This window comes from Scyliorhinus torazame, chromosome 12 (genome assembly GCF_047496885.1).
Source record: "Scyliorhinus torazame isolate Kashiwa2021f chromosome 12, sScyTor2.1, whole genome shotgun sequence".
Lineage (NCBI taxonomy): Eukaryota > Metazoa > Chordata > Chondrichthyes > Carcharhiniformes > Scyliorhinidae > Scyliorhinus > Scyliorhinus torazame.
Window position 1 is genome coordinate 147,454,056 of NC_092718.1, and position 12,864 is coordinate 147,466,919.

Genomic DNA, 12,864 nt, shown 5'->3' on the forward strand with positions numbered 1-12,864 from the left:
TAGCAATGATATCCTTTAAATTTTCAAACCACATTGGAGTTGCATTAAAAATATTGTGTTCCGTGTGCTCACGATGATCCAGTCCGGACAGGACCTTCAAATTGTTCGAACAGACCACCAATGCCTGAGATGGATCACTAGCATTCAGACACAGATTGTGGGGTTGAAGACTCTCTTACCCGCAATTTCCACAATGTCTCCAGGCACAATGTCTCGGGCTTTGATTCTCTGCACAGCTTTCCTGTCCATTCGATGCACCTTGCCCATCTCGGGTTCATATTCTTTCAGTGCCTCGATCGCATTCTCTGCGTTCCTTTCCTATCAATTGGATATGAACAATGAGTTCACTTCATAAGTAATGTCACAGTTTAATAATCCTTGGGAGCCCGACGCTCCCAGTTTTGCTCGGGTTTTTGCCCAGTCAGCTATGTATGTGGCTTGCAAGGAAGAATGCACTGACCAACAAATCATCCTTTCCACAAAACCTAACTTGGGCAGCAAGACATTTGCTACCACCTATATCAAAAAAAAAAAACAGTAACTGAGTAAACAGTCTCATGAAATTGCATAATTTACTCTCAAACTGTGGGCAATGGTAATAAGGCTGCAAACCTGTAGAACTGAGCGGCTAGCAAGACCACTTCAGAGGGAAGTTCAGAATTAACCATATCAGCATCAGACTGGATTCACACAGACCAGATAAGGACTTCCCGGCAGTAGATGCTTACAACAATTGAACAGATCGAAGGCCACTTTCACTGACACCAACTTTTTAATTTTATTTCCAGCTTTTTAAAGAACAGAATTTGCAATGTTTAAACAGCTATGGTAGGAGATGAACTCAATGTGGTCTGTCCAAATCTCTGGCTTATTTGTCCAGTAACATAACCACTACACTACTGTGACCATGGAGAGAACATGGAGAGACTACTGAAAGATGAGATTTCTGCTGTCAACAAAAGATGAGCCAAGGTCTGTCGTTCAGGCCCCCCCTGCTGTAAACAGCAGGATGGAGGAAGACAGGACAACATCAAATCGTTTGCAGTGACACCAAATGTGGGATTTAAAATCTGTAGAACATAGAAAGTGAAAAATGAGAAGCAATGGGTCCCACTACAGAGGTAGTAAAGAAAGGGGCCTTCATATATTTAGGACCAGGTTGTGATGCATGGGCAAGAATGATGAACTTTATCAGACTTGCAGGACATTCAAAGCAAGAGGCTGATGCACTCGGCCGCTTTATCTTTTTGGCCCCATTTCTCTATATATATTAATGCCCTTAGTTTCCTAGTGAACATTTAGCAGCCTTTTAGTTGTTTCACTTGACTCGGTATCTACGGCCTGCATTTTGCACTCGTCGGACATGCACAATCGGCAGGCCCAGAAGCAGATGTGAAATGCGCTTCTGGACATGACCAGCCCCTGAACGCGATTTCACGTTGGCTGGTCAATTAACAGGCAGTCAGTGTAAAACATGTGCTGAGAGGGGCTCAGCTCAGGTGAATGGGCGAGAAGAGGGCGAGCACCGAGTTGGTCTTTCGAATGGCCTCCCTCAAGGCAGGCAGCTGCTGTGGAGCTGCCTCGGGGAGCTTCAGACCTGGACAAATTAAACGCAATGAAAAAAATGCAGTAAACACCGACTATGCAGCACATTCAAACACCTGACAGCAGAACTCAGACAACATCTTTATTACATTTCACCGCAGACATTTCATCACGCCCTGGATCGAGGTCCTAGTGAAAAAGTGACGGCCGCCTGGCTGATTGGCTGCCTGTCCACTGTAAAAGTGAACAGGCCACGGAAAATTGCATCTAGTTGACTCCGTAATGGACTTAATTGCCTTAGTTGTCGACTGGCACGCTTCCCACCCCTGCACGTGCCCGTTGACCAAACTATCACGCAAGTATGCGATGGTGCCGGGCTACACGCATGACGTCTTCTCGCGCAATTTCACACGTCCGCCGGTCACCGTTAAATTCTGGCCTGTCGCTGTTGGACAGCGTGTTCCACATTCTCAAAAATACCCTTCCCGAAGTCTGGATTCCCTTACTACACTAGATTAACTAGAATTTACAGCACAGAAACACACCAGTGAGTCCCAGTGGAAGATGTAGGTGTTCCTGCTCTTGCCACTCCTCTTCACACAAACCTATCAGAATATGCTGCTATTGCTTCCTCCATCATGTGTTTATCTAGCTTCTCCCTTAAATATAATTGTGCTATTCACCTTTGATAACAAGTTCCACATTCAAACCACTCTCTGGGAAAAGGTGTTTCTCCCGAATTTCTTTGGGCTTTATTGGCAACTTTCTTTTATTTACATCTTGCCCAGGTCAACTTTTATCAAACCTTTCCATAATTTGAAAGATTTTTATCCAGAAGCATCTCAGACATTTCTGGAGAAGAGGTCCAGCCTGTTCAGACCTTCCTGATGGTTAGAACCTTTTAGTTTTAGTATCATCCTCTTTGTACCTTCACCAGTGACTCCATACTTTTTTTTGTAATATGGAGACAAGAGTTGGATTGCTCCAAGTACAGTCAGATTCAATGCAGCTTTAGCACAACTTGTGGTTTTCAATTTCCAATTACTTCTGAAATTCAAAGTCATGAAACCATTGCAGACTGTCGTAAAAAAAAAACATCCGGTTCACCAATGTCCTTTAGGGAAGGAAATCTGCCATCTTTGCCTGGTTTGGCCTACATTTGACCCCAGCGATGTGGTTGACTCTTAACCGCCCCCTTGAAATGGCCAAGGGAGCCACTCAGTTCAAGGGTAATTAGGGGTGGACAATAAATGCTGGCCCTGCCAGCGGCGCCCATGTCCCAAGAAAGAATAAAAACAATTGTATCCCTCCAGAAATGAATCCCTTGCTTAGTATACTTTTTTTTATTTAAAACCTCAATAACTTTAGCCCTCGGACCTTCCACATTGTTTAAGTTCTTACTTTTCCAAGAAGTATGCAACTTCCTCATTCCTCCAAGCTACATGCACCATAGTTACATTGAGGTATATTTTCAAATTCCACATAAATTCTGCAAGTTTATTTAACTTCTTGTATTTTGTTACAATCCACAGTATTATCTCTACCACTTAATCTGGCGGCGTCTGCAAAGTTTAAAATTCCTGAGTTTAAATTGTTTATGTAAATTGTGAACAGTGCTCCTAACATCGTTTTCTGAAGAACACATTTATTTTAAACATCTTGATTAGGTCACTCTCAACTTTCTAAGCTCAAGGGAAGGCAATAATGAACATATATAGAACATAAAGTGCAGAAGGAGGCCATTTGGCCCATCGAGTCTGCACCGACCCATATTAAGCCCTCACTTCCACCCTATCCCCATAACCCAATAACCCCTCCTAACCTTTTTGGACACTAAGGGCAATTTACCATGGCCAATCCACCTAACCTGCACATCTTTGGACTGTGGGAGGAAACCGGAGCACCCGGCGGAAACCCACGCAGACACGGGCAGAACGTGCAGACTCCACACAGACAGTGACCCAGCGGGGAATCGAACCTGCGACCCTGGTGCTGTGAAGCCACAGTGCTATCCACTTGCACCACCGTGCTGCCGTGCAATGCTTGAATTTAAAAGTGGCCGGTTAAAGGTAATGCCTTTTATGCAAAGCAGCCTTCATAATTTACCCCCCCCCCCACCCCACCAGTATTAACCTGGTGAGTCTGAGCTGAAAGCTTCACCTGGCTGACATATCCTTTCAGAGGTGAGGAAAGTCCATAGAATCCGTAGTGCATTCAGCCCATCGTGTCTGCAGCAATCTGAAAGAGCACTCTACCTAGCCCTTACCCCAACCTGACAACTCCATGCATTGATCATGGTCAATCACCTAACCTGCACATCTTTGGATTGTGGGAGGAAACCAGAGCACTCGGAGGAAACCCATGCAGACACGGAGAGAAGGAAAACTCCCCGCGGACAGTCACCCAGGGCCAGAATCGAACCCGGGTCCCTGGCGCTGTGAAGCAGCAGTGCTTCCGTGCCACCGTGCCAAATTCCTGATTGAATCAAATCAAGGAGCAATGAAAACTAAAGAACGTATTGTTCCATTGAAGCAAAGGCCAACATTCCACTGATTTTCTATCCATCTACTAGCCTTTTTGTGACATCCAAATCATGAAGCATAAATCTTTGTCCTCTACAGTTCTTACATTCTCATCATTAAGAAAAAACTTTGAACTCCCAATTCCCATGGTTTTGCCCGCTCACTTAATCTGTCTGTGTCCCTTTGTAACTTTCGGCTCCCATCTGCACAACTGGATAAACCGCCCAACTTAATATCATCTGTAAATGTGGATATTCAATTCTCCAACCCTTTATCCACATGCTGAATATATACTAATGAAATGCTGAGGCCCCAGTACAGATCCCTGGGGAACACAGCTGGTCACATCCCTCATTGCTACCTCCGAAAAATGACCAGCCCATCTTGCACGGGTCCAACTTCACGCAGTTCCATTTTTTTGCGGGTAATCTCTAGCGAGATGATCAAATACCTTCTGGAGTTGACACTCCCTTAATTCATCACGTTAGTCACATCATGCTATGCAACTAGATTGTCAGACATGACTTAACTTCCATAAACGCACTCACGGTCGGACCAGCTCACACTTGTCCAAATGTTCTGTCAGTCAATCGGTGATGATAGATTCCAGTAACTATGTTAAACTGACAGGTCTAAGGCAACACAACCTGGAGTTATTTTTTTTTTTGGAGTGCGTGGGCAGTTTGTTTCAGTGCACCAGCACACGGTAACTGAAAAGGACCAGCTGGTGCCTGCACAGGGACTTTCAGGTCACTACGCGGCTGCACAGCTTAGAGAGAACATCGGCCCCTGGATTCTGACTTACCCCCTCCCTTTGGGAATAATATTTGTGATTCTCCAATCTAACGACACTCGGGTTAAACCACCACCAGTCAGCTCTCCCTGTCAAAGGGGAAAGCAGCCAATGATCATCTGGGGCGACATTTATATTTACATCTTTCCTCCACTGTTAAAAGAAGAGAAAGTGCTCCATAAGACCATAAGATATAGGAGCAGAATTAGGCCACTCGGCCCATCGAGTCTGCTCCGCCATTCAATCATGGCTGATATTTTCTCATCCCCATTCTCCTGCCTTCTCCCCATAACCCTGATCCCCTTATTAATCAAGAACCTATCTATCTCGGTCTTAAAGACACTCCGTGATCTGGCCTCCAAAGCCTTCTGCGGCAAAGAGGTCCACAGATTCACCAACCTCTGGCTGAAGAAATTCCTCCTCATCCCAGTTTTAAAGGATCGTCCCTTTAGTCTGAGACTGTGTCCTCTGGTTCTAGTTTCTCCTACAAGTGGAAACATCCTCTCCATATCCACTCTATCCAGGCCTCGCAGTATCCTGTAAGTTTCAATAAGATCCCCCTCATCCTTCTAACACCAATGAGTACAGACCCAGAGTCCTCAACCGTTCCTCATACGACAAGATCTTCATTGTGAACCTCCTCTGGACCCTTTCCAAGGCCAGCACACTTAACAAGGCTCCCATTTCCTTACTGCCCATTACGATCTCACCTTCATCGGTCTTTAATGGCACCGCAGTTTTGCTTTACCACTTTCTTTCTCTTTCATAGAATTTACAGTGCAGAAGGAGGCCATTCGGCCCATCGGGCCTGCACCGGCTCTTGGAAAGAGCACCCTTCCCGAGGCCCACACCTCCACCCTATTCCCATAACCCAGTAACCCCACCCTCAACTAAGGGCAATTTTGGACACTAAGGGCAATTTATCATGGCCAATCCACCTAACCTGCACATCTTTGGACTGTGGGTGGAAACCGGAGCACCCAGAGGAAACCCACGCACACACGGGGAGGATGTGCAGACTCCGCACAGACAGTGACCCAAGCCGGAATCGAACCTGGGACCCTGGAGCTGTGAAGCAAGTGTGCTATCCACAATGCTACCGTGCTGACCACTCTTAAAGTGTGTCGATAAAAGTATTTTGCCATTAGCTTTCATATCCCTTACAGGTCTTGCTTTTTACACTTTTTACTGCATAACAGAATCCATACAACACAGAATGAAGCCATTCTGTATCTGCGTCTATGTCAGTTGTACGAATGAGCGATGCACCTAGTACCATTCCCCAGCTTTCAGCCGTAAATGTTTTTTGTCGTTTGTTTTGCTCTTATAGCTTTGTGGTGGGGCCCTCTGGCCCCTGTGCCGCCCGCACCCCCCCCCCTCCCCCCTCTCTCCCCCCACCCCACCCCCCCCCTCCCGCTCCCCCTTGTGTCTTTAATTACATTATTATTCTTCCTTTTCCAATATCTCTGTCTTTTCTAAGGATCCTTTTGTCTGGAATATCTGTTCCAGGGCTCTGTCATGGATGCTGCATTATACCCTTTAAACTGAACTTGTGCTTCATACTCATTTGCTTTAACCAGGAATTTACTGCGCAGAAACAGGCTTTTCAGTCCGACTGTTCTATGCTGGTATTCATGTTCTACTCCACTCCAGCCTATCCCCATCTTCTTTCATTTAAAATCATCAGCATATCCTTCAATTCCTTTCACACTCGTGCTTATCAAGTTCCCCTTTCTGATTTCCATAGAACCCCTATGGTGCAGGAGGCCATTCGGCCCATCGAGTCTGCACCGACCCTCTGACGGAACACCCCACCCGAGCCCCCCCCCCCCCCCCCCCCCCACCAACACCCCAACTAACCTACACGTCTTTGGACTGTGGGAGGAAACCGGTGCACCCGGAGGAAACCCACACAGACACTGGGAGAACATGCAGACTCCGCACTGAAAGCCACTCAAAAGGTCGAACCCGGGTCCCTGGCGATGTGAGGCAGCAGTGCTAACCACTGTGCCAAATATTCCTTTATGCTAGTTCTTTTTACGTTCTACCCGTTCTGGGTAAAAAAGGATTCACCCAAATTCATTGGTGGATTTATCAGTGATTATCTTATATTTACAGCCCTTCATGTCGAATCGTCTCACATTGGAGACGTCTGCTCTACATTTACCAAACCAACCCCTTCATCATTTTAAAGACCTTTCTCAGGTCACATCTCCTTCTCCAGTCCATCAGATTTTGCTGATATTTAGAACCTGTCAGCGCTGGTATTATCCTTTTAAATCTTTTGTGCACTGTGGTAAACACCACTGGTAACACATTGCATGTATTATGGTACTGCCACTGTATTAAAGGTACCACAGTAAATCTCAGCCTGCTGGCTCCTCCCAGCAGGCGGCGTATAAAAGTGTATGCTCTCCTGCGCTGCTCCCATTCTGGTTCCAGCTGCAGGAGGCACAACAACTTGTGCAATAAATTGATGTACCGTCAATTACCACGAGACGAGAATGGTGAAACAATCGAGGCTTTGTTGCACAAGATGTTGTGCCTCCTGCAGCTGGAACCAGAATGGGAGCAGCGCAGGAGAGCATACACTTTTATACGCCACCTGCTGGGAGGAGCCAGCAGGCTGGGATTTACTGTGGTAGTACCGTAATACATGCAATGTGTTACCAGTGGTGTTTACCACATGCACTTTCTCCACTACTTCTAAATCCTCTTTGTTATTTAGAGACCAGAACTTTGCCAAGTTTGATCGAACGTAATAGGGGAACTTAATCCTGCAGGATAACCCGAGAGATGCAAGGGGGCTAAATTCTTAACAGTGGGAAGTCCCAAAACTGCCTCGAACATGCCTACACCGAAATTAACTGTGGATTTTATATAATATTTAAATCAGGCATTACAATATTTAAAATAGGCTGTGTGCCTCAGAATTTAGCAGCAATGTGGATAGATGATCGACAAGTGTTCAGGAAACCTGGTAGCTAAAGGGGGTGAAAACTGCCAGATTCAACATGTAGTTAGCTGCGCGCACTAACCCCTCCGTCTGTCACAGTCCATGGCTCCAGCCTTTGACGTCAGCCCTGACTGGCCAACAGCCTCCCACAGTGGGGAAGCCATCTCATGCTGAAAAATGGAGCAGGCAAATATGCAAACGTGCTCCAGTCATCAAATTCTGCTAATAATTCCCAGATTTCCAAGCTGCATAAAGTCACTCCCACACTTTCTCCACATGAACCACTCCTCTGCTTTTCTCTATTCCTCTAGAAATATATCCCAGTGTTTTGGGGCACATTTTCTGGCTTTTCCAATGACATTGCTATTTCTAAGATCTGTTTGCATCTCTACCCCATTTGCTCTTATGTTATTTTTCTTTTAATTTAGAGTGTCCAATTCATTTTTTCCAATGAAGGGGCAATTTAGCGTGGCCAATCCACCTACCCTGCACATCTTTGGGCTGTGGGGGCAAAACCCCTGCAAACATGGGGAGAATGTGCAAACTCCACATGGATAGTGACCCAGAGCTGGGATCGAACCTGGGACCTCACGGCTGTGAGGCAGCATTGCTAACCACTGCCCCACCGTGCTGTCCCTGCTCTCCTTTTCTGAAGCCTACGTGATCTTCACCTGCCAGAACGTGCTACATCACACTTGTTTATATTAAAAATCAACTAGCATTTACATAGCACCACTGACATAATGAGTGGGATTCTCCAACGCCCCACCGGTGATTTGGCAGGGGCGGGAATCGCGCCACGCAAGTTGCCGCTGGCAATTCTCCGGCCCGCGATGGGCCAAGTAGACGCCCGTTTTTTTTGCTGGTCCCGCCGGGCTAAATTACAGTAGGACCTTACCGGCGGGACCTGGCGGTGCGGGCGGCCTCCGGGGTCCTCGGGGTGGCGCGAGGGGATCTGACCCCAGGAGTTGCCCCCACGGTGGCCTGGCCCGCGATCGGTGCCCACCGATCCGCATGCGGGCCTGTGCCGTGGGGGCACTCTATTCCTCCGCGTCGGCTGGTGTGGTCCTCCGCGATGGCCGACGCGGAGATGATCATCTCTGCGCATGCGCTGGGATGACGCCAGCACGCGCTGGTGCTCCCGTGCATGTGCCAACTCGCGCCGGTCGGCGGAGGCCATTCGGCGCCGGTTGGTGTGGCACCATGCCCCTTCCCCGCCGGCCGACGCGACGCAAACCACTCCGGCGCCGGCCTAGCCCCTGAAGGTGCGGAGGATTCTGCACCTTTGGGGCGGCCCGACGCCGGAGTGGTTCACACCACTCCTCCGCGCCGGGACCCCCCCGCCCCACCAGGTAGGGGAGAATCCTGCCCATCAAGTTCCAGAGTACATTCTCGGGTCATTTTATAACAAAAAAGGTTCTGGTATCTGGGGATCCAGATAACGCATGAGTGGGCCATGATGCATAGGTGGAGCTTGACTGGGTTGTTGGAGGAGGTTAAGGGGGACCTTAAACGGTAGGACACGCTGCACTCGACATTGGTGGGTACAGGTGATGTAGATGAATGTACTGCCAACATTCCTGTGTGTTTCAGTCCCTCCCAAGGCCTTTTTTTGTAATGTAGCTGCGTTAATCTCGGAATTTGTATGGGTAGGGAGTGGGCCGAGGGTTAGTAGGACTCTGTTGCAAGTATAGGAGGCGGGAAGGGGCTGGCGCTCCCAAATTTGTTGCATTGTTATTGTGGAAAAGGTAGAGAGCAGACGTGGAGATGATGATGGTGGTGGGGAGCGGATTGGGTCAGGTTAGAGGAGGAGTCTCACGAGGGGACGGGCCTGAGGGCCCTTGTGACGTCCCTGCTGCCATGCGCCCCGAGGAAGTACACGAGCAGTCCAGTGGTGTGTCGTCCATAAAAATTTGCAACCAACTGAGAAGGCACACGTTGGTGATGACTCCACTGTGTGGGAATCATAGGTTTGCTCCAGGGGAATGGATGGGATGTCCAAGAGATGAGGGAGGAAGGGCCAGTGCGGAAAATGAACATGTTTGTGGAGGGAAAGTTGGTTGGGATAGGGGGACTGTGGGAGCAGTTCGATCCACTTCGGTGGAGTGAGTTCAGATACTGGCAGGTGCAGGACTTTGTGTGCAAGGAGCCGCCTTCATTTCTTCAGGTGCTTCTGGAGAAAATAATGCTCCCAGGTGAAGGTGGTATGGAAGGATTGGGGACATATATGGATGGTTGGGAGAGCAGTATACGACCTTAGTTAGTGAAAAGGATCAAATAGAAGTGGGAGGAGTTGGGGAGAGAGCTAGTATGAGGGCTTTGATGCAACATGACCTCATGGCTCCAAAACTCAATCCCTCTACCAATAAAAGCTAACACACCGTACGCCTTTTTAACAACCCTCTCAACCTGGGTGGCAACTTTCAGGGATCTATGTACATGGACACCGAGATCTCTCTGCTCATCCACACTGCCAAGAATCTTACCATTAGCCCAGTACTCTGTCTTCCTGTTATTCCTTCCAAAATGAATCACCCCTCACTTTTCTGCATTAAACTCCATTTGCCACCTCTCAGCCCAGCGCTGCAGCTTATCTATGTCCCTCTGTAACTTGCAACATCCTTCCGCACGGTCCACAACTCCACCGACTTTAGTGTCATCTGCAAATTTACTCACCCATCCTTCTACGCCCTCCTCCAGGTCACTTATAAAAATGACAAACAGCAGTGGCCCCAAAACAGATCCTTGTGGTACACCACTAGTAACTGGACTCCAGTCTGAACATTTCCCATCAACCACCACCATTTGTCTTCTTCCAGCTAGCCAATTTCTGATCCAAACTGCTGAATCATCCCGAATCCCATGCCTCCGTATTTTCTGCAGCAGCCTACCATGGGGAACCTTATCAAACGCTTTACTGAAATCCATATACACCACATCAACTGCTTTACCCTCATCCACCTGCTTGGTCACCTTCTCAAAGAACTCAATAAGGTTTGTGAGGCACGACCTACCCTTCACAAAACCGTGTTGACTATCTCTAATCAAATTATTCCTTTCCAGATGATTATACATCCTAACTCTTATCAACCTTTCCAAGATTTTTCCCACGACAGAAGTAAGGCTCACTGGTCTATATTTACCGGGGTTATCTCTACTCCCCTTCTTGAACAAGGGGACAACATTTGCTATCCTCCAGTCTTCTGGCACTATTCCTGTAGACAAAGATGACTTAAAGATCAAGGCCAATGGCTCAGCAATCCCCTCCCTAGCTTCCCAGAGAATCCTAGGATAAATCCCATCCGGCCCAGGTGACTTAACTATTTTCACACTTTCCAGAATTGCTAACACCTCCTCCTTATGAACCTCAAGCCCTTCTAGTCTAGTAGCCTGAATCTCAGTATTCTCCTCAACAACATTGTCTTTTTCCTGTGTGAATACTGACGAAAAATATTCATTTAGCACCTCTCCTATCTCCACAACTTCCCACTACTGTCCTTGACTGGCCCTACTCTTACCCTAGTCATTCTTTTATTCCTGACATATCTATAAAAAGGTATAGGGTTATCCTTGATCCTACCTGCCAAAGACTTCTCATGTCCCCTCCTGGCTCTTCTTAGCTCTCTCTTTAGGTCCTTCCTAGCTAACTTGTAACTCTCGAGCACCCTAACTAAACCTTCATGTCTCATCTTTACATAAGTCTCCTTCTTCCTCTTGACAAGTGTTTCAACTGCTTTAGTAAACCACGGTTCCCTCACTCGACCACTTCCTCCCTGCCTGACAGGTGCATACTTATCAAGGACACGCAGTAGCTGTTCCTTGAACAAGCTCCACATTTCCATTGTGCCCATCCCCTGCCGTTTTCCTCTCCATCCGATGTATCCTAAGTTTTGCCTCATCGCATCATAATTGCCTTTCCCCCAGATATAACTCTTGCCCTGCGGTATATACCTATTTCTTTCCATCACTAAAGTAAACGTAATCGAATTGTGGTCACTATCACCAAAGTGCTCACCTACCTACAAATCTAACACTTGTCCTGGTTCATTACCCAGTACCAAATCCAATATGGCCTCGCCTCTCGTTGGCCTATCTACATACTGTGTCAGGAAACCCTCCTGCACACATTGGACAAAAACGGACCCATCTAATATACTCGAACTATAGAGTTTCCAGTCAATATTTGGAAAGTTAAAGTCCCTCATAACAACTACCCTGTTGCTTTCGCTCCCATCCAGAATCATCTTTGCAATCCTCTCCTCTACATCTCTGGAACTTTTCGGATGCCTATAGAAAACAGGGTGCCCTCTCCTTTCCTGTTTCTAACCTCAGCCCATACTGCCTCTGTAGACGAGTCCTCATCAAACGTCCTTTCTGCCACCATAATACTGTCCTTGACTAACAATGCCAACCCTCCCCCCTCTTTTACCACCTTCCCTGAGCTTACTGAAATATCTAAATCCCGGCACCTGCAACAACCATTCCTGTCCCTGCTCTATCCATGTCTCCGAAATGACCACATAGGGTCCACATGACTTGGGCCTGGATGAGTGGGTTTTTCCCCGGAGGTAGTGGATGGGTGCAAAAGATGGGCCTGCGAACCATGACTATCTTTGGGGTGTTGGAGATGCCGGAGCCTCTAGAGGGGGCCGATGTCTTGGCCTTCGCCTCTCTGATTGCCCAGTGACGGATACTTTGGAATTAGAGATCGGTACACCACCGTTGTCACAACTTGGCTGGGAGACATGGTATGGGTTTCTCAGGTTGGAGAAAATCAAATTTGTCCTAAGTGGGTTGGAGGAGGGCTTTGAGGTATGGAGGAGGCCGCCGTTCATGATTATATTTGAGGCGTTGTTTGTCGTGGGGGGGGAGGGAGAGTAAATGGGGGAAAAACATACAAACTGTGTACACTGTTTGATGTTAAGGTTGTGTTCCTGTGTTGAACATTTTCGGATTCATATACCTTTTAAAAAGATTGTGTCCGGCATGGAGGTGGAATGCTTTTGGGAGGAAACTGCAGAACTTTGAACCACAGCAGCTGAAGACAC

At 47.5% G+C, this 12,864-nt stretch overlaps 1 protein-coding gene across 2 annotated transcripts in view; it reads right to left on the reverse strand.

Moving 5' to 3' along the window:
• The window catches only part of atp2a3 (ATPase sarcoplasmic/endoplasmic reticulum Ca2+ transporting 3), a 356,930-nt gene that overhangs the window by 221,041 nt on the left and 123,025 nt on the right, over positions 1–12,864 (reverse strand). For both annotated transcript variants that reach the window (XM_072469154.1, XM_072469153.1), the window contains exon 5: positions 180–318. In XM_072469154.1, the coding sequence (XP_072325255.1) occupies positions 180–318 (139 nt within the window). The remainder of the gene's footprint in view (positions 1–179; positions 319–12,864) is intronic.